The 25611-nt window shown below is 39.2% G+C and overlaps 1 protein-coding gene across 11 annotated transcripts in view; it reads left to right on the top strand.

Moving 5' to 3' along the window:
• LOC131430508 (kinesin-like protein KIF21A) overlaps nucleotides 1-24768 on the top strand; it is a 140174-nt gene extending 115406 nt beyond the window's left edge. For 8 of the 11 annotated variants that reach the window (XM_058595549.1, XM_058595544.1, XM_058595546.1 and 5 more), the window contains 6 exons: nucleotides 3-147; nucleotides 205-310; nucleotides 6223-6406; nucleotides 6481-7122; nucleotides 7302-7485; nucleotides 22530-24768. In XM_058595549.1, the coding sequence (XP_058451532.1) occupies nucleotides 3-147; nucleotides 205-310; nucleotides 6223-6406; nucleotides 6481-7122; nucleotides 7302-7404 (1180 nt within the window). In that variant the 3' untranslated portion in view covers nucleotides 7405-7485; nucleotides 22530-24768. The remainder of the gene's footprint in view (nucleotides 1-2; nucleotides 148-204; nucleotides 311-6222; nucleotides 6407-6480; nucleotides 7123-7301; nucleotides 7486-22529) is intronic. The other 3 variants (XM_058595547.1, XM_058595550.1, XM_058595552.1) reach the window with 3 other exon arrangements.
• Nucleotides 24769-25611: the final 843 nt, after the last annotated feature.

Below are 25611 nucleotides of genomic sequence, written 5' to 3'. Positions count from 1 at the left end.
AGAGAGGATGCGAACGACATTCCCACGTCGCCTCCGGTGTACCGACGAGGTACGTCCCGAGAGGACACCGGAGATGTGTTTTCACGACTCGGAGCCGGAACGCAGGATCCATCGCCTGGTGGTAACATAAAGGAATATATGGGAAAGGTATACATTTCTTATTTTGCCGTTGTTGAATTGACTGATTTTTGTTTGTTATTTCAGTTGAAAGCTGGTGCACCATTAATCTGTACCCACGTAGTTGAAGGTCATAGCAATTCGGTACTGTCCATCAAAGTGTCTAATCAAACACTGTTTACCGCCGCAGCAGGTGAGTGATTCATTTGACTATAGAAACCGGAAAGCCCTATGAACTACTGTGTCCGAAAAATAGCCGAAACCGGTAAAATTTAAACTGTGCGGCTCAGGCCAGTATCCAGGACTTCGTTTTGGGAGGAGCCCTGATAGAGAAAAATCATCTTACGTTTAATCCCCTTCCCAAGTAATACTTATGAAAAAAAAGAGCGAATGGTACTTCTAAACCACGCTCTGGAATTTCCCATGAACTTTACCTAATACACTTCAATCGAAGTGATGTAAACAATTTGAAAACTTTAGAAAAAGTACGTTTCATTTCCCACATTAAAATTCATTGGGAACATTATAAACGGCATAATCGTATTGCAAACTTAACGCAATGTCGTCGTTGCCAAGGCTTCGGTCATGGAACCAAAAATTGTCATATGGATATACGGTGTTTGAATTGTGGTAAATCGCATTCGAAAGACGTTTGTCCAATGAATGAAACCACTGATAAATTTTCATGTTCAAATTGCAATGGAAATCATAAATCCAATTATTTGAAATGTCCTGTCAGGGAAAAAATTTTAAACGCTCGTTCGCTTAGACAACAAGTCAAATCAACGACCTTAAATTTACAGAACATACCTGAAAATCAAAAACCGTTACAAATGCCACGCCTAATTCTTCTAAGGCAGTGATTTCTTTGAATTTAAATCAAAAAACAGGTACGCCTGCCAATTCGTCTTCTAACGAAAACAATTTATTGACAGGTAGATCGACCTCGTCATCATCTTCTTCTAATGTCAGTTATGCTGGTATTTTAGGTAGAAATCTATCACCTATTTCTTCTAATGTAAATAATTCTATCGAAAACAATTTATTAATAGGTAGACCGGCCAAATCATCTTCTTCTAATGGCAGTCTACCTACCAATATTCCTTCAATGCCATTCGCTTCTTTAAATGAAGTCGATTTAGGCGATATAACTGAAAATAAAATGATCTACCTACAAGATCAACTTTTTCAAATGATCATCCAAATGAATTCGACTTCATCTCTTTTTGAAGCATTTCAAATCGGATGGCAATTTGCAAATAATATTATAATGAATTTGAAATTTAACAGTGATGTTAAATAAATATTTGAATATTTTAAATTGGAACGTTCGATCTTTGAAATCGAGTGAAGATGAATTTTATAATTTTCTCGAAGTTCACAAAATCCATATTGCCATTGTGACAGAAACTTTTCTTAAACCAAATGTCAAATTGAAAAGTAATCCACATTATGTGGTTCATCGATTTGACAGGTTTACTGGAATGGGTGGTGGAGTTGCCATTTTTGTCCAACGGCAAATTAAACATCGAATTTTACCTTTTTTCAATACTAAAGTTATTGAAAGCTTGGGAATCGAAGTTGAAACCATTGATGGAATTTATTTCATCGCTGGAGCATATTTGCCATTCCAATGCACCGGCGAACAATTAAATTTCTTTAAAGGCGATTTGCAAAAACTTACAAGATATCGATCGAAATTTTTCGTAATAGGGGACTTAAATGCTAAGCATGTCCAGTGGAATTGTAGGCAAAATAACTGTAATGGTAAAATACTTCATAATCAACTCTTAGCTGGTTACTTCACAGTTCTTCATCCCAGTAATCCGACTTGTTTCTCTTCAGTGAAAAACCCGTCTACAATTGATCTGGTTCTAACAGATCAAAGTCACATTTGTAGTGAACCGATTACACATGCTGATTGACTCAGATCATCTTCCAGTAACATTCAGACTTTCCAACGAAGCTATAATTAATCCAATTAGTTCTATTTTCAACTATCATAGAGCTAATTGGTTGGATTACAGATCTCACATTGAAAATCATGTGGATCATGAAACTATTTTAGAGAATTCTGCGGACATCGACACAGCAATTGACAATTTGAATCATTATATTATCGAAGCTAGAAATCATTCAGTTCCCAAAGCTCAAACTAAATTAAATTCTCCTATCATCGATGACAATCTTCAACTGCTCATTCGGTTGAAGAATGTTCGTCGACGACAATATCAACGTTCTCGTGATCCTGCTATGAAAAACATAGTTAAGGATTTACAAAAAGAAATTAAACATAGATTTACTCTTTTGCGAAATGAAAATTTCGCTAAAGAAGTTGAACAAATTAAACCATATTCTAAACCTTTCTGGAAACTTTCTAAGGTTCTTAAGAAACCTCAGAAACCAATTCCTGCTCTCAAGGAAGGAAATCAAATACTTCTTACAAATGGCGAAAAAGCTCAAAAACTTGCTCAGCAGTTCGAGAGTGTCCACAATTTTAATTTGAACGTTGTGAGTCCTATTGAAAATGAAGTCTCACTGAAATATGATCATACTTCATCCCAAGTGTTATCACACGATGACATTATTGAGACGAATTTTGATGAAATTAAATCAATTATTAGGAAACTCAAAAACATGAAGGCTCCTGGTAATGATGGAATTTTTAATATTCTTATTAAAAATCTTCCCGATGTTGCCTTGAGACTCCTGGTTAAAATTTTCAACAAGTGTTTTTCATTAGCTTACTTCCCAAAAAGATGGAAAAACGCTAAAGTAATTCCTATCCTAAAACCTGATAAAAACCCAGCAGAAACATCAAGTTATCGACCAATTAGCTTACTTTCTACTATCAGTAAACTTTTTGAAAAAATTATCTTGTTGAGAATGATGACTCATATAAATGTGAATTCAATTTTTTTACCAGAGCAGTTTGGATTTCGTCATGAACATTCAACTACTCATCAACTTGTCAGAGTAACGAACATGTTAAAAGTAAATAAATCTTCTGGGTTATCCACTGGAGTTGCTCTTCTAGACATAGAAAAAGCTTTCGACAGTGTTTGGCACAAAGGTTTAATAGCAAAAATGTCTGATTTCCAGTTTCCTATTTATTTGATCAAAATGATTCAAAATTATTTAACTGATCGTACTCTTCAGGTTAGCTATCAGAATTGTAAATCTGAATTGCTACCCGTACGAGCCGGTGTTCCGCAGGGTTCGAGTGTAGTGTCCAATCTTGTATAATATTTTCACTTCTGATCTTCCAAATCTACCCGTTGGTTGTCAGAAATCGTTATTCTGTGACGACACAAGTCTGTTAGCCACAGGTAGAAATCTAAGAGTGATCTGCAGTCGCCTACAAAGAAGTTTAAATATTTTCAATGATTATCTGTCAAAATGGAAAATTAAACCAAATGCAGCAAAAACGCAATTAATTATCTTTCCTCATAAGCCAAGAGCTTCTTTTCTTAAACCAAACAATAATCACATTCTAAAATTGAATGGCTTGGAATTGACATGGTCTGATCAAGCTAAATACTTAGGTTTAACGTATGACAAAAAACTCACTTTCAAGGATCACATTGAAGGAATCCAGACAAAGTGTAATAAATATATTTAATGTTTATATCCTCTTATAAACAGAAATTCTAAGCTCTGTCTAAAAAACAAATTGTTAGTTTATAAACAAATTTTCAGACCAGCCATGCTTTATGCGGTACCAATTTGGTCAAGCTGTTGTTCCACCAGGAAGAAAACGCTTCAAAGGATTCAGAATAAAATTCTGAAAATGATTTTGAAGCGTCCTCCCTGGTTTAGTTCAAATGAGTTACACAGACTCACAAATATAGAACCATTAGATGTAATGTCACATAATATTATAAGCAAATTCCGACAAAAATCGATGCAATCTTCAATTGAATCGATTCGCTCTCTGTATTAGTTAGTAAGTTAGTATATAAGTTCCTTTTCCCCATTACACAATACAAGTAGGTTTAGAATTTTCCCTACACAAAAATCTCAGAATTGCGGAAGCAAATAATGTCCTCATGGTAATAACCAAATCATATATATAATAGGGCTGAAAAGTCACCACTTGTGGCTGAACACCCAATTTAAATCTTAATAATTTAATTTTAACTCATATTCCAATAAATAGTTATAAAAAAAAAAAAATCTTACGTTTAATTCTTTATATAAAGACTGTCCCAGAAAGTATGGACGCAACCAAAAACCGCTGCCATTTCGCAATTAGGCTCTCTGACAGCTCACTTACAACTACAAATGCAAATGAGATTGGTTTGTTTTCATCAGGAAACGCATGCATTAAACACGATCAATCAACTTCCGTCGACGTCCAGATTATTTTTATTATTTTTTTTTGCCGAATATTGCTCACGTATCCTACGTTAAAATGTTCCGTGAACTTGACGTAGTGTCCTTTCATATGAATTGCTTACAATTAATGTTGTTGTTCCGTAATCGTTCCATGCAGGTGATAGTCGCTTGATGCTGCGTGTGAATCGCTTTTACATATTGTTTTGTTTTCATCAGGAAACGTGTTGGCCACCCTTTTTTCAGAAGGGCCGCCGTTCATTTTTCACCGGGCATAGAAACCTCAATGGTTCAGAATCGGTCAATTTTTATGGCTGCGTCCTGTTGTTTACACTCTTCTCTAACCACTTGTGCAGTTGTTTATTCGTTTTCATTAGTTTGTTTCGAAATGCGTGGACTTTCAGCAGAACAACGTCGAAAAATTGTGTACAAACGGTGCACCGAACGCGGACTGTCACTGAGAAAGATAGCAAAAATGGAAGAAGTAAGTGAAAAAGCCGTGCGAAATGCAATCAGGAAGTTCGGTGAGTCCCGGGTTGGCGGTTCAATGCATAGGACGCTGGTCTTACAAGCCAGCTGTCGTCTGATCGAGCCCCGACCTGGAAGGATTCTTAGTGTCAGTAGGATCCATAGTACTAGCCATGAAATGATTCTGTACGCTAAGAATCGGCTGTGAAGTCTGTTGAAACAGATAGGCCAAATTCCACCACAGGAATGTAATGCCACGACTTTGCTTTGCTAAGTTCGGTGAAGATAAATCGAAAACGGGTCAAAGAAAAGGTCCTGCTAACCCTCAGTTGGATAAACGTATACTGAAGGCGTTCGAGTAAAAGAAGGAGGTTTCAGTTCGGGATGTGGCCAAAAAAGTGGGCACTTCGAAGTCAAATATTCTTCGTGCTAAAGAACGTTTGAATCTTCGAACCTATAAAAAGCAGAAACAACCAAAACGTAGTCCGAAACAAGAAGCACCGATCAGGCCAAGGGTTCGAAAGCTGTACAATACGGTTCTTGCTGGAAATTTGAACTGCATAATCATGGACGACGAAACCTACGTGAAACTCGATTACAAATCCTTGCCGGGACCACAATATTATACGGTACGAGAAGGGCAAGTGATTAAAAAACCGCATTTCCATCCCGGTGTTTCACATTCAGACATTTCCCAGATGTGGAGTTCAGTATACTCCCAATAGGGCAGACTGCCAGCAAAGAATATTATTTAAGCGGTATGCGTCATTTGCGTTGAACTACACGCCTCAATGCCAGTATTTCGGGTCAACGAAGATTGGTTTTTGTAACCACGATGATGCACCGTTTCACACTGCATTGATTTTACGAAAAGTTTTTCACCTACAATTCAACAAATATCGTTCCCCTACCACCGTATTCGCCTGATTTGACTCCGTGTGACTTCTAGCTGTTCGCCAAACTCAAGAGGCGAACTCGATTAAAGAGATAATTGCCGAAACGAAGAATATGCTGAAAGCCATGCCGGAGAAGGAATATTTGGCATGCTTCGATGACTGGAAAAAAACATATGGAATAAGTGCATTTTGTAGGGAGGAAGTTTATTTAGAACAAAAAATAAAGATTTTTTTTCATAACCACATTCTGGGTATTAATCAGACACAGTAGTATAAAATACGAATTCATTCCATTTCCTATGAAATGTCTTCATGTCAGTTTTTACTTTATTAATTTCACGGAGACGGAAGTGCTTTGTTTATTTATATCAACACATAAAAACGATTTTTCCGATTTCATCCACAGACCGAACGGTAAAAGTGTGGGATCTACGTAGTGGTTCTACGCCGCACTGTCTAACGGGTCATCTCGGGCCGGTTGCCTCCGTAGAATGCGACCGAACCAACAATTTACTCTTCTCGGCATCGGGAGCCTTCATTAAAGTGTGGGATCTCAGAGAAAGCAACATCCGGCCACTCATCACGTTATGGTAAGTCACATACAAACGACCCCAGTTTTTCAATCGAATCTTGACAGTATTATTTTGTTCCTTTCCTAAAACAGTTCCTCTGGTTCGATTCTTCCGGCAAACGCGTCGTTGTCCGACTTGATCCCCGGTGAATGTTCGATCACGGCCCTGAAGCTAGGCGCATCCGGTAAACTGTACACCGCCGCGTCGGACAAGGTTCGAATCTGGGATCTGCGGACATTTTCCTGTCTCGGGCGACTCTCCGGAGGTCATCAGGCGGCCGTTATGTGTCTTACTGCCTGGGAGGGTCCCAATAATACTGACCTGGTGGCAACCGGTTCCAAGGATCACTACGTCAAAGTGTTTGAGGTTAATGCGGCCGGTGGGAACGTTCCACCGTTGCTTAACCTGGAACCGCCGCATTATGACGGGGTACAAGCCCTCGCCGTGGCAAAAGATGCTACCGGTGTCGATGCCGAGTTGTTTTCCGGTAGCAGAGATTCCGGCATTAAAAGGTGGGACCTACGAACCGGAGAACTCAAGCAATCGCTCAACAATGCCCACAAAGGATGGGTCTCGGGAATGGCCATCTACGGCGACATTCTGCTGTCTAGTTGCCGTGGTGGCGTTATTCGTCTATGGAATGTTAAAAATTGCGATAGTTTAGCGGAGATGAAGACGGATCAGTCAATTAATGACATTGTCACCAGCGACAATCGAGTGTTTACCGCTTCCAAGTAAGTAACATTTGCAAACAACATATTATCTCAAACATTTCACGGTACTTATTTAAGTTTTTATTATATCATATGGTTTTGGGCTTTCCATTCGTTATTTTCCGAATCATCGATCGGGAGCTAAATTGTGTTCAATTGTTCATTTCTTTTCTTCTATTTGCATTTTCCGTAATGTGTAGTAACGGTGCGGTACGGATTTGGCGGTTAGCTTCCTCCGATTTGGAGTCATTGGGTGCTGGTTCTAACGGTAGTTTAACCGAAGGTAGCAGACTGAAGCGATAAGCGACTGTTCAGTGCTAAACTTTGCTAACATCCTGGGACGAATCGGGCAGACAGAACTCGGCGACACATTATAATACTCCAGTATTTCAATTTTTTAACATGTTCACTTGGCTTTGCTCTAACCGCAGATGTAGGTCAAGTAGGTGCTTTGCTAGTGCAACTAACAATATGCAACGCCTTCGGGATACTCGAGGACTACTAGCTAGGTTAACAATATGGCGCCGTAGTACTACAACTCTTTCTAAGCTTATTTCTGCAACATCTTGTTTTTTCTTTGTATAATCAATCAATTTAGGTTTGAAGCTTAAAAACTTGTCGTTCTAAGATATCTGTTTTCGTGACACACTAGCGGAACTATTTTTAATTGAACTAATCTAGACTGGAAGCAACGAAATGACACATGAATCATTGTAGGGTAAGGATATATCATACGGGTGTTCGAGTGTTTAGATTCCTGGTTGAACTCTAGTTAAAGTGAGAAATGAGTTTTGGAACCTTTTATGTTAAAACTATGAATTGCCATTTGAGCACATCAGCTTCGTTACCAACTTAATGAGTTCAGCTGGTGTGCAATAGTAATTTATACTACCTGTAACTTTAATGATTTATTTCACTTCACTTTAACTTCGGAAAGAATACACGAGTGTTAAATTAGAAACCTACTGTTGTTGACACTCCAGTTTATTAAACCATTACTTTGGAGCAATAACCTTATAGACGCACTCGCTTGTGGTCTCAAATGATTGCTTGGGATAAGTTAAATACTTCTAGTGACCTAACCTCGCTCCTACTCAAGTAACCATAAAGTAGTAAAAAGTATTTTAAGCTGATACAAAGAAATAGAGTTTTATATTCGTCCTCAATGTGTATGCAAACCGAATATGGGTTATTTTGGTAGTGATCTAACTCTCTTTTGCAACTTTGCTTTTAAAACATTCAAAGTGAGATATCCTCTGTTATACGGACGGTTCTCTAATGGATGGTCGTGCAGGTGCTGGTGTCTACTATCCTGCAATAAGATTAGAACAGTCCCACATTCACTTGGTAGGTACTGTAGCAGGAAACTACGCTATTCTGTGTGGTATACAATTGGCATTTCAGCAGAGAATCTCTGGCAAACGAAATTATTTGTTTTGCGATAGGCAGATTATTTTAAAGGCATGTAAAAATGTCAAACAGTCGGTTGCATTTTTCCAAGCATCATTGCGGTATACTGGTCCGAGCTCTGATTGGTCATTGAAACCTCAACTATCTCATGTCGATTATACAGCGTACTGAGTATTTTTCGTGTGACTTGTGTGAATGCGATTACGGTACTTCATATCATCTGATATGTAATTACCTTGCGCAAGTACGTATCCGGACTTGGGTTCTCCAAGCATAGTGGTGTCTGAGTATGATGAGTTGAAAATTAAAAATAATCTTTCGTTCCTCATCTACTGTAGTAAAAAGCTGTAGCCAGAGGGGATCATTGTGCTTACTGTAAAACCCATACAAATTGAAACCCGAACCCGAACATTGCTAATTATTTTCCAAGGATTTACCCGAAGTTGTTGCAGGAGTCGAAGTTTGCTGTGCGATCTGCCTCCATCTATACTTGGGAAGAATACTGACTTTTGATACTGTATTTAACTGCAGGCTGAATGAATCTCCTGCGTTTTCCAATGTTCTTCCTCTGTACAATTCAGATTAGCGTCGACTTTGACGGGGGTATCGCTTTCTGGATAGTTTCACTCTATTATTTGAACGGTAACAATAATTGTATTTATGACCAACTTGACTAAAATCCTTACACAGATGTGTGGTGAAACTGGTTTTTTTGTTAATCTTTTCCAACATGCGGTTGCTAAACCAGACCCTATTTGGAAGGATGGTGATGATACTGGCGATTTTCTTCCTCCAAATCTGGACTCCTTCTTGTTGAACTGTCTTTTCGACTACGACTACAGCCGCATATAGCATAGAATCTCTGATATTTTTCTGCGATCAAAATCCTTACCAATTTGCTTCGAAGACTAATTCTGAGGTGTTAAACATACTTTCCAATTATGCTTTGAAAGTGCGATAGTTTCACTTTTGCTTCGCTGTCGAACTATTAGGTGTACAACTTTGCTTCCGCCGTTTTTTCCAAAATTTAAAGCTTTATTGCGAAAAAGTGCTTACAGATGTATTATTCAAAGTATTGTCCGTCGCTAGCGACAACTTTCTCCCATCTTTCCGGAAATTTTCGGATCCCGGCTCGTAAAAAGGAGTCCTTTTTGACGCTATCCATGAAGCAATCCATTTTTCCAACTGTTCGAAGGATTGAAAATGTTGATCTGCCAGGCCGTGTGCCATCGAACGGAATAATTGGAAGTCAGAAGGGGCGACATCTGGGGAATACGGCGGGTGGGGCAAGACTTCCCATTTCAGTGTTTCCAGGTACTTTTTGACCACTTTTGCGACGTGAGGTCGAGCATTGTCGTGTTGGAGGATGACTTTGTCATGTCGCTCTTGATACTGTGGCTTTTCTTTTAGCGCGCGACTAAGGTGCATCAGTTGCGTTCGGTAGCGTTCTCCTGTGATGGTTTCACCCGGTTTTAAGAGCTCGTAGTAAATTGTTATTCATCTTTGAAGGTTTTTTCTCTTCCACCATCATGTTTGTCTTCGACATCGAAATCACCATTTTTAAAACGTTGAAACCACTCCCGACACGTTCTTTTACTCAGAGCAGCATCACCGTAAGTTTCTGAAAGCATTCGATGCGCTTCAGTTGCATTTTTTTCGAATTGTAACAGAAAAGTAAAACTTCCCGCAAATGGCGAGAATTGGGCACATAAACAGACATTTTCGAGCGTGAATAATACGAAAACAAAAACAACTGTCACTGAAACGGCGATTTTTTTTTTTTTCAAATAAAATTTTTATTAGGCTCATTTGCTTTAGCTTAACGTGGCCGATTGTCTTGTTGTTAGGGAGAGAGAAAGGGATGCCGTATTACGGGGCGGCATACTCCCCAGTTAGTAAGGGGACATAGGGAGGGTGGGACCTACACAGTATTGAATTGAAATTTGAATACATCATTGGTTTGTGGCATACATCTTTTAGACACATTTTGCGTTCGATGAATCTTCATGTTTTTCAGCTTGTAGCAATGAAGAGATTATTCTGGATTGGGATGCTTCGTTGGTGTGTTCTGACGTTGATGTGACGTTTTTGGGTAGCTTCCAGCAACTCAGTCAGTTCAAGGCAGGTGCATGCTCCGAAGCATCGTTTACACAGGCCATACTTCCAGCAACGTAAAGAAGAGTGCGGTAGAGCTGTAGACGAGAAAGAGATAGGGAGAGCACTAAATTTGAGCATTGATAGTTTTCAAGAAGTTATAGATGAGAGTCATATAAGGAAGATTTCGAGTTGCCAAGACGTCGCGGACTGGTACGAAGGGTGGTATACCTCGGGCCCGAAGGGAACCTATGAGTTGGGACCTGGCATCACAATACTCGACACATGTCCAAACAACATGTTCGATGTCATGATAACCCTCACCGCAAACGCAGACACCACTCTCAGCGAGCCCCACACGACGGAGATGCGCGCTGAACATATAATGATTAGACATGAGCCTTGACATTACACGAATAAAGTCTCGGCTCACGTCTAACCCCCGGAACCAAGCTTTCGTCGATACCTGTGGGATTATTGAGTGTAACCATCGTCCCAGAGTTCCACTATTCCATGTATTCTGCCAGCTAGCTAGAGTTTTCTGACGACAGCAACTGAAAAATTCATTGAAGCAGATTGGTCTTTCATAGATATCACCTTCTAGTGCGCCCACCTTGGCTAACGAGTCCGCCCTCTCATTGCCCCGTATGGAACAATGTGAGGGGACCCAAACCAAGGTAATCTGGTATGATTTTGCAGATAAAGCACTCAATTGTTCCCGTATTTTCCCCAGGAAATACGGTGAGTGCTTTCCAGGCTTCACTGAACGGAGAGCCTCAATGGAACTGAGACTGTCCGATACAATGAAGTAGTGATCTGTGGGCAGAGTGTCAATGATCTCAAGGGTATACTGAATTGCAGCTAGTTCTGCGACGTAAACTGAAGCTGGATCACTGAGTTTATAGGAAGCGGTGAAATTTACATTGAATATACCGAAGCCAGTGGACCCGTCTAGATATGATCCGTCAGTGTAAAACATTTTATTACAGTCGACTTCTTTAAATTTATTATTAAAAATTTTTGGGATCTCTTGAGGGCGTACAGGATCCGGGATTCCACGAATTTCCTCTTTCATGGATGTGTCGAAAAACACAGTAGAATTAGAAGTATCCACAAAATGAACACGATTGGGAACAAACGAAGAAGGATTTATATTCTGAGCCATGTAGTCAAAATACAAGGACATAAAACGGGTTTGTGAATTAAGCTCGACGAGCTTTTCAAAGTTTTCTATCACCATCGGATTCAAAATGTCGCATCGGATTAGCAGTCGATATGAGAGATCCCAGAACCTGTTTTTCAACGGTAAGACGCCCGCCAGCACTTCAAGACTCATCGTATGGGTTGATTGCATGCAACCCAAGGCAATACGTAAACAACGATACTGAATTCTTTCCAGTTTAATGAAATGAATATTCGTAGCGGAGCGGAAACAGAAACATCCATATTCCATTACTGACAATATCGTCGTTTTGTACAACCTGATCAGGTCTCCTGGGTGAGAGCCCCACCAAGTTCCGGTTATTGTACGAAGGAAATTGATTCTCTGTAGGCATTTTCGTTTCAAATACCTAATGTGACATCCCCAGGTACCTTTGGAATCGAACCAGACCCCGAGATATTTAAATGTGAAAACCTGAGCTATGGTTTCACCCCCTAGTTGAAGCTGTAGTTGCGCAGGTTCTCGCTTCCTTGAAAATACAACCAGCTCAGTTTTCTCCGTAGAGAACTCGATACCCATTTGAAAAGCCCATGTCGACAAGTTGTCGAGGGTATCTTGCAATGGTCCTTGGAGATCGGCAGCTTTGGGTCCTATAATAGACACAACACTGTCGTCGGCAAGTTGTCTTAGCGTGCAAGATGTGTTGATACATTCATCAATGTTATTTACGTAAAAGTTGTATAAAAGGGGGCTTAAGCATGAGCCCTGAGGAAGACCCATGTAACTGAATCGCTTTGTCGTCAAATCACCATGCTCAAAATGCATGTGTTTCTCGGACAATAGATTATATAAAAAGTTGTTCAAAACTGGTGAAAGACCATGCTGATGCAACTTCTCAGATAGAACGTTAATGGAAACTGAATCGAATGCCCCCTTGATGTCGAGGAAAACTGATGCCATTTGTTCTTTACGAGCAAATGCCATTTGAATTTCTGTTGAGAGCAACGCTAGACAATCGTTCGTTCCTTTGCCCCTGCGGAACCCAAATTGTGTACCTGAAAGCAATCCATTTGTTTCGACCCAATTGTCTAGACGGAAGAGAATCATTTTCTCCAACAATTTCCGAATACAGGAAAGCATAGCAATCGGCCGATACGAATTGTGATCGGAGGCTGGTTTTCCAGGTTTTTGAATAGTAATAACTCTCACTTCTCTCCATTCGTGTGGGACAATATTACCCTCGAGGAACTTGTTGAATAAATTCAACAAGCGCCTTTTGGCAGAGTCGGGCAGATTTTTCAACAAGTTGAATTTAATTCTGTCTAACCCCGGGGCTCTATTGTTACACGACAAGAGCGCAAGTGAGAACTCTACCATCGAAAACGGTGTTTCGTTTGTATTCAATGTCGCGACGCGGGATATCTTCTGTTCCGGAACAGAATCAGGACATACTTTCTTAGCGAAATCAAATATCCAGCGGTTAGAATATTCCTCGCTTTCGTTCGCGTGATTTCGATTGCGCATGCGACGGGCCGTATTCCAAAGAGTGCTCATTGCTGTTTCTCTCGTTAATCCGTCAACAAACCTTCGCCAGTAACCGCGTTTCTTAGCTTTAATCAGACTTTTCATTTGAAATTCTAACGCCGCGTATTTCCGATAATTATCTGGAGTTCCGTTCCTTCTAAACGAGATGAAGGCTGAAGCTTTTTTCGTTTTCAGCTCTGAGCACTCTTTGTCCCACCATGGGTTGGGAGAACGCATACTAGTTTGCGCGCTAGGTACTCGTTTCGTCTGAGCTTGAATTGCGGTGTCAAGAATCAAGCCAGCCAAAAATGTATACTCTTCCTCCGGAGGAAGCTCCTGTGATGTTTCTAGTTTCTCAGACATCGAGCTCGCGTAACGTTTCCAATCAATGTTTCGTGTGAAATCGTACGAAACATTGATTGTTTCCGATGGTCTTCCACGGTTGGTGATAGAAACTATGATCGGCAAGTGATCGCTACCGTGAGGATCACAGATTACCTTCCACTTGCAATCTAACTGTAGCGAAGTCGAGCAAAGGGATAAATCCAGCGCACTTGGTTGTGCTGGCGGTCTAGGGTTCCGTGTCATTTCTCCCGTGTTTAGAATTGTCAAATTGAAGTTGTCACACAGATCTTGGATTAACGAAGAACGATTATCATCATGTAAGCAGCCCCATCCTGTACCATGCGAGTTAAAGTCCCCTAAAACCAGCCGCGGTGAAGGAAGAAGTTCTATGATGTCTGCAAGCCGACGATGCCCTATCGAGACTCTGGGAGGAATGTAGATAGAAGCTATACATAGATCTTTGCCTTTAATATTAATTTGGCAAGCAACAACTTCAATTCCCGGTGTCGAGGGGAGGTTAATACGATAAAATGAATAGCACTTTTTAATCCCTAAAAGTACCCCTCCATAAGAGTCTTCTCGGTCCAGGCGGATTATGTTAAAATTATGGAAGTCGAGGTTGATGTTAGAAGTAAGCCAAGTTTCACTCAAGGAGAATACATCGCAATTATGAGTATGTATTAAGTGTTTGAAAGAATCAAGTTTTGGGATGATACTTCTGCAATTCCACTGAAGCACAATGATCATATCTTCGATTCTCAGTGGTAAATTATCCATCAAAAGATACGATCGCTGCAAGGAGGGGCCATTGTTCAGTCAACTGTTTTAAAAATGTCCTTACTGTTGGCAGTAGAGCAGTTAGGAAGCTTTTCAGAGGATCAGTAATATTGAAGGCTGTTAATATCCAGTCCACGATATCAGAAAATTTCAATAATCCAGCGTTTGTTGGATTTTCTGGTTGTGCTTTGGGGTCATTCGGGTTTTTTGATGCCCCAGGAAGTGCTGGGTACTCCTTATCATCCCTAAGTTTTTTGAACCCAGGAGGTGTTTGCTTCGGTTTTGAGTCAGCACTTTTTGTTTCCGTTTGGTTCTTTTGTGACGAAGAGGACAGTCTGAGGCCTTTACGAGGAAGCTTGGGAGAAGCCAGATTTTGTCTTTTCCTGCTTCCTTCAACCTGTGTGTAGGAAGGTCCTTCGCCTGGGTCGTCAGAGGTATCCTCTTCAACTGGCAAGATTACAAACGGGTTCTCAGGGGTCGATGGAGTGGTTCTTTTTAAGATTTCCGCATAAGAACGTTTGGAACGTTCTTTCACGGATCGCTTCAATTTCTCCGCACGCTGTATGTACGTAGGGCACACCGAAAGATCATGAGGATTCTCCCCGCAGTAGCAACACTTTTCCACTGCTCTTCTGCAGAGATCGTCCTCATGGGCCTCTCCGCATTTGCCGCATCGCAGTTTGTTGCAACAATAGGTTGCCGTATGACCTAGCTGTTTGCAGCTTGTACAATGCATTACCCGCGGTACATACAGCCGAACAGGTAGACGAACTCCACTCACTACCAAATAATTTGGAAGTGCAGATCCGGCAAAAGTCACGCGAAATGAGTCCGATTGGTAAAATTTACCATCTATCGATTTGGAGTGCAATTGCTTGCACTCCAAAATTTTCACTGGTTGAAGGTCGGGGTTTTTGAAACGGCCTACCCCGTCCTTCATCAGATCTTCGATTGTCAGACTTTCGTCACGGACCACACCGTCGATCTCCACCACATGAGACGGGACGTACACGCGGTACTCCTTCGTGAACAACTCGCTGGTAGCAATCTCGTTTGCTTGCTTCAGGTCGGACACAACAACGCGTAACTTGTTTGGTGAAACCTTATCTATTGTTTTTATTGCCGAGAAATGTTTTTCCAGGTCCCGAGCAATATTTAAAACTCTGAGAGACTTTAATTTGGGCCGGAAGTATACCACCCACGGACCCCCCGAGCCATCGTCTTGGTAAACTTTTTGGCGAGCAGGCAATATCTTAGAGGGAGATGGAGGCATCGGAGAGGGAGATGGCATTGGAGAGGGAGATGGTATCGGAGGGGGAGATGGTATAGGAGGGGTAGATGGCATCTCGGAAGCAAACTCAGCCTCTAAATGTTCTTCGTTCATTCGTTCAGCTTCGCCCTCCTCCGAGACACCCCCACTGTCATCAATATTCATATTTAAAGTGCGGGAGTAAAGAAGTCTCCCGCACTTGAAATGAGAAAGAAAGAAATAAAATGAAAAGAAAATATATGAATAGTAAAAGTTGAAAGAAAAAGTTTGAGAAAATACTTAACAGTATGTCACGGTAAGCTGTTAGGTGAGTTGCTCCTTCACTCCTTCGTTGTGCTTCAGCGTGACCTTGACTCAGGATTTGGCTGCTGCGATGCGGGTAGCAAACAATAGAAATAACTGCTGCCCGAGGATAGCACAATAGCGTCTACTGTCGATACCGATACAAAACCGGTGCACAGACAGAACTCACTTGCGGGGATGCTACTTTTTATCACTTTTATTTAATGCCTATACTACAGCCTCTGCTGTGATAGGCACCTTCGTCTTACCGATGTCGATTGTTAAAAAAACGCGTGTGCTCACTTCGAACATTCGGTTACGAATGGCTGAAACGGCGATGACAATTCGTTAGTCACTGTACACACTCACTTTAAAGGCATTATCATCTATGTATTTTAACCAGCCTCAGTCGGTACAGCCACCTATCGGAAAACGGCGGAAGCAAAGTTGTACACCTGATATCACCAAAGATTTATTTTAAGTAGGATTTTTTTAAAAATATATATTTTTTTGACGAAAAACAGTACATTTTACGTAAAAATAAGAAAATACAGCACACCGATTTTGAAAAAAAAAAAAACAGTACATTTTACAGTACGCATTTTATCTAACAAGAGTTAATTAAAATAAAAGAAAATAGTTATCAGACGACTTATTTTCTTAATCTCAATAGTTTTTCGTTTTTATTTCCCTTTTTAAAAGTATTATTAAGTTCAATATAAACTAAATAAATACACAAATTAATCATCGAACACTATTTTGCTAAAAAATCCCGTGATTTTTTTTTTTTAAAGAAACGGATGTATTTGACGATGAATTAGATTTAGTGTATTCTTTGTTTTTGGTTGAGACAATTTTCTTTTGTTTTAAAGAAACAAAATTTAGCAAAATTGTTGTGACGCGCTCTGAGCAAAAATGAATAATGAAAGAGATGATGTAAAGGAGAGAATGTTTTGGCCTTATTGATATTTTGCAACTGTTCTGTACATGAAAATATCATTTCATCTTAAAATGACTGATTTTTTTAAAAGATGTATGAAAAATGATCAGAAACAAATATGTGAAATAAAATGCAATCGAGTTAAGACTAAAATTTAAGTGAATAATCTAATTCACTGTCTGACTGAGGGCCAAATCTGGGTGAGCTCTGTTGGAGCATTCAGTGCAAATTGCGTAGCGCTGATTGTTGCATAATTTGTCCTGGTGATTTCGCCTCGATCTCTCCTATTTATATTCGCTACATGTTGTCACTGTTCTTTCTGACGTTTTTTCTTGTGGCGAATCGAAATTCGATGCGTTAAAGATTTGAAACTGTTTATTATTTCTTCGATATCAAAAATTTATGGGAGAATACAGTACAAATTGAAATGCAGTACATTTAAGGGTAAAAAAACAGTACGCAGTATTTGGGTCAAAAATACAGCACAATACTGTAAAAAAACAGTACGGATACGAGCGTTAGGAATACTTAAACACTAAAATAAAAAAGGGTCATCTTAAATTTCGTAAAGTGGTTAAATGATTAAGCACCTTAACAAAAATTTCTATGCAAAATTTGAGCTAAATCGAGTATGAGCGCGGTAAATGCTTGAAATTGTTCCTTTTGAAAAATCATCGAAATCGAAAACATTAAACATTTGGTTCTCCAATATGAAACTTGACTCGATTTCTCATGAAATGTTAATGAGAAAGGCATCATCATACAACTAGGCGAAATGAAACGGGTTTTCTGGTGATTTATCAAGAACTGGACCCATATCTGATTTAGCTCAATTTTTTTCAGGTGATGAATTATTTGACCCTTTTTTATTAGCACCCTAATAAACACATATTCGTTATGTTTTTTTTTCAAAATTGGTTTTTTTCAACTTCTCTTCTAGGGTTGACGTCAGCCCCTTGAATTTAACAATACCCATCAAATTCTGTGCACAACTTGCGCCATCTTTCATCCTCTGTTGGCATTAAAATTGCCTTATTCTTCACTATATGGGGCCGGGTGTCAAAAGTTTCAAAAATAACTGCTTTTTCTTTCATAATTTTGAACGTTAATAACTCAATTGATATAATTTAAAAACCAATCGATTCGGAAGCTTTGAACTTAAACATGTATGGCAACGTCGTTTCAGTATTTCAATAACATACTATTGAAAAATTGATTGGAATCGACCTATGTTTTTATTAACCAATCACAGAAGAGCAAATGGTGTCATCTTGTTGATTTTTCCTGCTTTGTATCTCGGTAATTTGTTGATGGCTTTGGCACATTTAACGTGTGTGCAGTGCGGCGCTGTATGTCAAATATGTGTTCGTTTGCGTGTGTATTCACTGCATTGCAATTCACTTCACCGATGAGCGATTGAGTTGCTAGGGTTACCACCATGAAAACTGAAACTGAACACCAATGAAACTGTTGACGATTAGAAACGTCTGAATGCTCAACACGGAAATTCAAATTGTGCTTGAATTACATTATATTTTTTGGATTGTCACTTGTCAAACTAATGTTTTAAAAATATACGTGCGGCAGAAATTCGCTAGGTTGCTATGGGTTTCAGAAAACGAATAACCGTGGGGAAGCGTTTAATTCTCACTAGGTGATTATATTATTTCTTGATGAACATTAGATTAGGTGCCTGCCAGATCGTGCTGCATCCGTCCTAAATACCAGTAATCAGAAGGAGCGATGTCAGGACAATACTGTGTGTGCGACAAAATGTCCCACTTGAGCGTTTCCAAATATTTTTTTTACTTTTGACTTTTAAGACATGGCAACGCTAGGGTCATGAAGAAGAATAACTTTATCATATCTGAGCTTGAACTTCGGCCGTTCTTCTTGTAATGTACGACTCAAACGCATTAATTGCTGCTTGTTACTTCCAATGACTCTGCAAGCTCCTCTTGCGTTTGACTCGATCTTCATAGAGTAATGTCTCCAACTGTTTGTCTACGAATTTTTTTGGTTGTCCAGAGTAAGGCCTGTCATAAACGCTGAAATCACCATTTTTGAAACGTCGAAACCATTTCCTACATGATTTATAAGTTGGAGCATTATCGCCATAAACATCCACAAGCATTTGATCAGACCCTGTCAGCTTGGAGCGAAATCAATCTTCAGTTCAGCAACGCCATCGCACGGCGTTACATTCAACATATCATGTCAATTGTATAGGTATGCAGCGCTGCTATTTAAGCGCGCACGAATTTGACATTTCTTTCTCCTACTTTTATGTACGGGATTCAATGCGGACTCGCCTGAGGGTGCCATGCTCACAAAAAAGGATGTTGCCAATGATTTGTTCGGGAAACGTGGGAGCTGGATATCTTGTTAATATGATGTCTTTGATTTGATGCACTTCAAAGACACTTTTCATCCATTTAAAACAGAAAACTAAATCTTCCCGCAAATGCTTCTTAGTTAACACTAAGTTCCTCATAATTAACACAGTGAAATAGTTTTTTTTAAACTCGACGCATTATGAACTGAATATTAATGACAGATGTCTAACCTCTTGAAACTATCAACATCAGTTGTTACTGTTTTATCTTTTACAAACGGGCCGAATTAATTTGTACTTCCAATACTTTGTGGCAAATTATTCGACCTTCTTTTTCCGACATTTCTATGGAACATCCAAAGGAGACCTAGATTATTTTACCACACGGAACCCGATGGAGTTGTCGATTCCCAACATTTTCACGATCAACTTGTAGGACTGGTCTGGACTAAAGCCAATTTTCTTATTTCGACGGAAAAAATATCGTTTTTTTTTGGGGATCGATTTGTTGGTCCTTAAAAGGGCCAAATAATTGAATTCCTTCAGTGTTTTCGTTTATTTCTAGGCTTTGTGAATCAACTTAGTAATGGCTAAAATACGAGGTCTGTTCAAAAAGTACCCGGAATTCTCATTTTTCTAAAAAAATATTTATTTATTCGTCTACATCTATATGGTCCCCTTCAAAGTAATCCCCCCTAGATATAATACACTTATGCCAGCGTTTTTTCCAGTCTTCGAAACACCCCAGATAGTCACTTTTTGTAATGCTCTGTAGCACTCTCAGCGATTCTGCCTTTATCTCTACAATCGATGAAAAACGCTGTCCTTTCATGGGTCTCTTCAACTTTGGGAACAGGAAAAAATCACACGGAGCGATATCTGGTGAATAAGGAAGTTGGGGCATGATTAAGTCTTGTTTTTAGCCAAAAAATCACGAATAAGCAACGATGAAGCTTTGGAAGTTTTGGAACGAATTTTGCTGCCACTCGTTTCATGCCCAAAACATTTGAAAAAATATGATGGCATGAGACAACTGATATGCCAACTTTATCAGCAACTTCTCTAATAGTGATTCGGCGATCATCCATAATCATTTTTTCCACTTTTCCCACATTTTCATCGATTATTGACGTGCTGGGTCGACCGGAGCGTTCGTCGTCTTCAACGTCTTCGCGGCCATCTTGGAAACGCTTATACCACTCGTAAACACTTGTTTTTTTCATAGCAGACTCACCGTAGGCTCTCTGTAACATATCGCACACTTGGTTACACTTTATTTCATTTTTCACGCAAAATTTAATACAAATTCTTTGACTCTTCAATTCTTCCATTGTTTAAACTAACAAAAATCGCCGAGCTCAAAAAAACACGTCTACACCAGCCGCTACAAGACAGAATGTAAACAATGAATACAGCTGAAAATTTCACCATACATTAGGGACATATAAAAATAACAATAAAAAAAATTTTGACCACCGGACTCTCCAGACGCGCGCAATTAAAAAATTCCGGGAACTTTTTGAACAGACCTCGTATAGAAGAGAGAAACTTAACTCTGGTTCACATTTACAGTAGCAGTTCACGTTGAATTCTCAATTCCTTCTAATTTTCGTAAAAACCATTATCAGCAAAAAACGGAAAAATTCGAACTGTCTCAAATCATTTGCATGTCACCGGGGAACTCAATACTTTGTGTTGAGAGTTGCTGTAGATGCGCCTTGTTGTACATTGGTTGCAGTTGTTGGTTGGTTGGAGGGTAAGTTGTTAACTGCAGCTGGTGTACTTTGTTCTATAGGGGATACTGATGGTTTTGTTGAAGGGGGTGCTTTATTGTGTTTGGGGGCTGTTACAGGTGTACTGATGTTGGTGGCTGTTACAGGTGTACTGGGGTTGGTTGGGGTTGGTGTGAAGGAAGCACCGTTGTCCTTTGGTGTAGTTGTCTCCTTGTCCAGTTTTTCACATGGCTTACCGTAGTGAACAGCTTTTTGGCAATATTGACATGTGGCCATCTGATTGTTCTAGGTAACAAGTGATTTGCACGGAATTCTTGTATCTTGACCGAAAATCACATAAAAAGGTATAGGCTTCTTCAAGTGTATGCGTAATAAACGTACGCCATTTAGAATACCGGGAAAAAAATTCTTCCACTTTTCTTTTTCCATAGAGAGAATCTTTCCGTATTGTTCTATACTTCTATAGCACTATCTTCCATATATACTGGAATGTTGTACTTAATGTTCTCGTGCTTCACATAGTGCACATTGTTATTGTCTTTTGCGAATTGAATTGCATCCAACTCTTTATAAAACTGGATGTAAACAACATTATTCGTAAATTTTGATTGAAGTTAATGCACACGTTTAATGTCAAGATGCATTTGCTCCTTAAGCAAACCTTCAAGTTCTTATATCGAAGGTCGAATTTTGCACTGCCTGAAGTCAACAACAATTGTATTCTTTCGTGTCGGCGGTAGCTTTTGTTCGTTTGGTTCACTCATTTCGAGGTCGTTCTATTGTTCACTACACAATACTGTACTTGGTTTCTTCCGTACCGAACGTAAGCGGTTTTGTTATATCGACTGACTTGGATGAGATGTACGAGCGAACTGTAATCTGTCGTTTCATCTTCGACTCACTACTACATTAGCAGTTCATGTTAACAACTGGTACGACCAAGCGGCTCAACATAAACCGCTTAGTAATAATTCTGATTGTTAAAGATGCTGAATAGGCTCGTTGTTGTTTACCAAATTGGAGCTTTTTTTAGGTATAATTAAACGGGTCTCAAAAAAATATAATACATTTCGGTTGAATACGATGGAAATATTTATATTTCGGTCTTACACTTTGTACTACTACCCTGTCATCAAACTATTGGTTATTCGCGATCATTGCTACGACGAAAACCTCAACCAGTAATCTCAACACTCGAAAATACTCATCAAGAACTGATCGGACTGATGGACTGATATCGCTGAACATGACCAGTGCCTGCGATTGTGGTCATTGTAGTAAGGGTTGGAAAAGGGTTTTTTCTTATCTACGGTTGGTAAATCTTCACAGGGTAGCAAGAGAAATACGGAGCTTGACAAACAACAGAAAAGTTGGCAATAAGAGCTAGAATAAGGTACAGAACAGGGTGGTTAGATTATAAATTGAATGGTAGCATAAATTTTGCAATTCTAAAGTAACATTGGCAGTAGCTTATTTATGTATTAGTATATGGTTTACGTTCTATTTCTGATTATTTTGTTATTAAATTGTTGCTTGATTTTCTAATTTCTGGAAAGGTTATGGGCCAAATTTACTATATGGATGATGTTTTTGGTATGGGTAATAGAGCTTACGGTGTTCTTTTTCTGTCCGCTGAGTAACGCCGGCTGCCAGGCTTGTCATTTTCAAACCCGTAGCGGCACTTCAAATCAGTGCAATTGGGAAAATCGGTGACAGGGGTTTCGTAAGTTTTTCTTTCTATACATTTGAATTGCTGTTGCTTCCCGAAAATTCAACTTGATGTTCAAACTCTACGCTCATTTATGCACACATCATGTTCATGCTAGGGTTTCTTACTACACGTTTGTTTGTATCTTTGAACTAATGTCATTTTTGAGAAAAATGATTTCGTGTCATTTTCATACAATCTAGAAACAAGAGTTCCTTTGCAAGATGTTTGGTGGCTATGAAAAAAGATCGTTTGATTATACATTGTAATATACAAGCTTTTTCATAAATCAATCTAATCTAAGGCCACCGAACAATATTGTTAGATAACTCTTTTTTAGATGTTTAATAAACTTCATGTTGGCTCGAGGTAGGGATAAGGGATTGTAATGCTTTCTATCTCATTTGTGTATTCGAAAAAAAATAAACCCATCCATCGTTAGCTACTATAATCACCATATCTTTCCAGCTTAACAATGATTGTTTTATTTTCAAGCCTAAACCATTTTCATTGAAAGCAATTATTTTAATATGTTCGCTTGTTTTTTTTTTCTTTCAACGCATTTTTCTTCCGCGCACCGTTTGTGTTCTGTTGCGAATGCATCCTATCAAATACCACGACCGAATTCACGTTCCAAACCCGCAGCGATGGAAAGGTGCGCCTGTGGCGTGTCTCGTCGGCCATCCGGCGGCTGAGTGCCGAGAACAGATGACGCCAGAGTACGGAAGCGATGCTGGATCGAATGTACTACAACTACAGCAGTATGCGGAACATTCATTCGGCGTCGTCTTCCGGCGGCGGACCGGGTCCGGTCGTAGCGGAGCAAATTCCGGCTCCGGCGGAGGGCAGACGAAGACCCCTGTCCACATCGCAGTCCGCTGGTACTGCCGGGTCATCGAGCCTATCGTCCCAATCGTTTACCTCACCGGCACCGATCGCATCGTCCGCCTCGATACGCAACAGTAGATTGTACCGGAGCCTAAATCACAACTACCTTGGTATACTGAGCAAGGTTAACAGTAGGAGGTAGTGAAAGTGCGCAATTTACTAGAACAGATGCCTTCGGTTTATTTTATTTTTCTAGCATGACATAAACATTGTAGAACCCCCCATTGAAATGCGCCAATCAGATAGACTTATTAGCTGTAGAAGATTCAGGTTTTTTAAAACAGTTTTTCACTAGTCGACCTGGATTTGGGCGGCTAGAACTAGTGAGTTTCCACTAGTACAAATCGAATAAAAAATTAGCTTTAATCGACTCGATTATCTCCCACGCACTGGCACTTCGAACTGCTTTTGCATATCTTTGCATGTCTTTGCAGGGAGACATCTTGCCTTTGAACTAAAACATACAGAGAAATAGTATTGCATACGATCAAACCGCTCCACTAGGATTAGGAAGCTAGGGACATACTAAAAACTGGAACAAATCTTCCATCAGCAGTGACAAAAGACAGCTCTTTCAGTATTTTTTTTCACCACCAACTACTTCCAGTATGACAATTTTACTCTTTCTTTACAGTCCTCCATTTGTTCGAATAATTCAGTAAAATTTGAATAACAGGCCCAAAACCGATTGGTTGTGATGTAGATTTAAGAGAAAAAAAAACAATGTATTTAGTTTTTTATCATTATTGTGCAGTTATATTTTTTGCATTGTTTAATTTAGCACCTTTACTCGTTTTATTTGATTATCATTTTGATAAAGCTACTGCCTGTCAATGTCAATGTGTGTTTGTTTTTATTGACCATGTTGGGTACCCAATAAGGAATTACTTACAGCAAGTATACAACTAAATCTCAGTGTATTAGGTTGGTGTCCTTAATGACTACTAATTTTTGTTCTACCTACAATTAACTACTAGGCATACGACAAAACAAAAAATCAATTTAGACATTGTTAAAATGAACACGTAAAAATGTAACCAAGAATTCATAGCGGGTAGAGGTCGTGATATAATAATTGAGCGACCTTTCGCTTTCCTAAATGGAAATATACCTACTATACCGTGAAAACGATAGCTGATATCAAGTATTAACTAGCAGTTGGAACAAATAAATAGTTTAGTGTTTATCACAACAATAAACGGTTTTTGCTCATTACACTGTAAATTGTGAAACTCTGTTGATGTATTTTTTTAATTATCGGAACATTTAATACAATTTCTGTTTAGATTTTAGAATTTTCGACAGCGATATTCTATCAGGTAAGTATAATAATAAAAATGAGTGAAAAAAACACTCATTTATAGGAAAATTACACGGAGAACCCCAGATCGAAAAATTGAAATATTGCAATTGTTGTTTCGCGCCCCGATTGTTTCAAACAGAGTATGATTGATCTGGTTAACAAATGTTAAAATTGTTAAATTTTGCATAACCTTTTAGCTAAATTGCTGTTTTCAGTTGTCAGTTGATTGACAACGAGCACAGCAATACGCAAAACGAAAATCCTCTTCCTTTTACGTGTTTCGTGTTGAAAATCTTAAATGGTAATTGGACGTCACTCATGTTACATACTAAAGATGATCGGGTATGCAATTTCTTCAGCCTCAATCTGACCCATACAAGATCGAAAATAAAAACTTTTACTCTACCCGACTCGAACCCGAGAATTTTTTTTCCTAATCCGAATCCAACTCGTACCCGATAAAAAATTGAAGTGCTTAGCTCTTAAAAATTACTGCTCAAGTGAAGAAGCAGTTTTTGTATTTTTCGAGGTCCATCTCTAAGGCTTGCTCGCGACCAAATCTGGTCATTCCTAAACACGTATACCTCTGGAAATACTTCATCAACGCGTGAAATATTTCACAGACTGATGAACGTGTAATACAAATTTTTAGATCGAAGATGGAGTTGTAAGAAGAGCAAGTGCGATAAGCAATTGTTTTCGGTCGCAATGAAAATCTTGTTCTTTCAACAAAAAAATT

Source organism: Malaya genurostris, chromosome 2, assembly GCF_030247185.1.
Source record: "Malaya genurostris strain Urasoe2022 chromosome 2, Malgen_1.1, whole genome shotgun sequence".
NCBI lineage: Eukaryota > Metazoa > Arthropoda > Insecta > Diptera > Culicidae > Malaya > Malaya genurostris.
The sequence above is the reverse complement of the archived record's forward strand: the minus strand, read 5'-3'. Positions and strand labels throughout refer to the sequence as shown.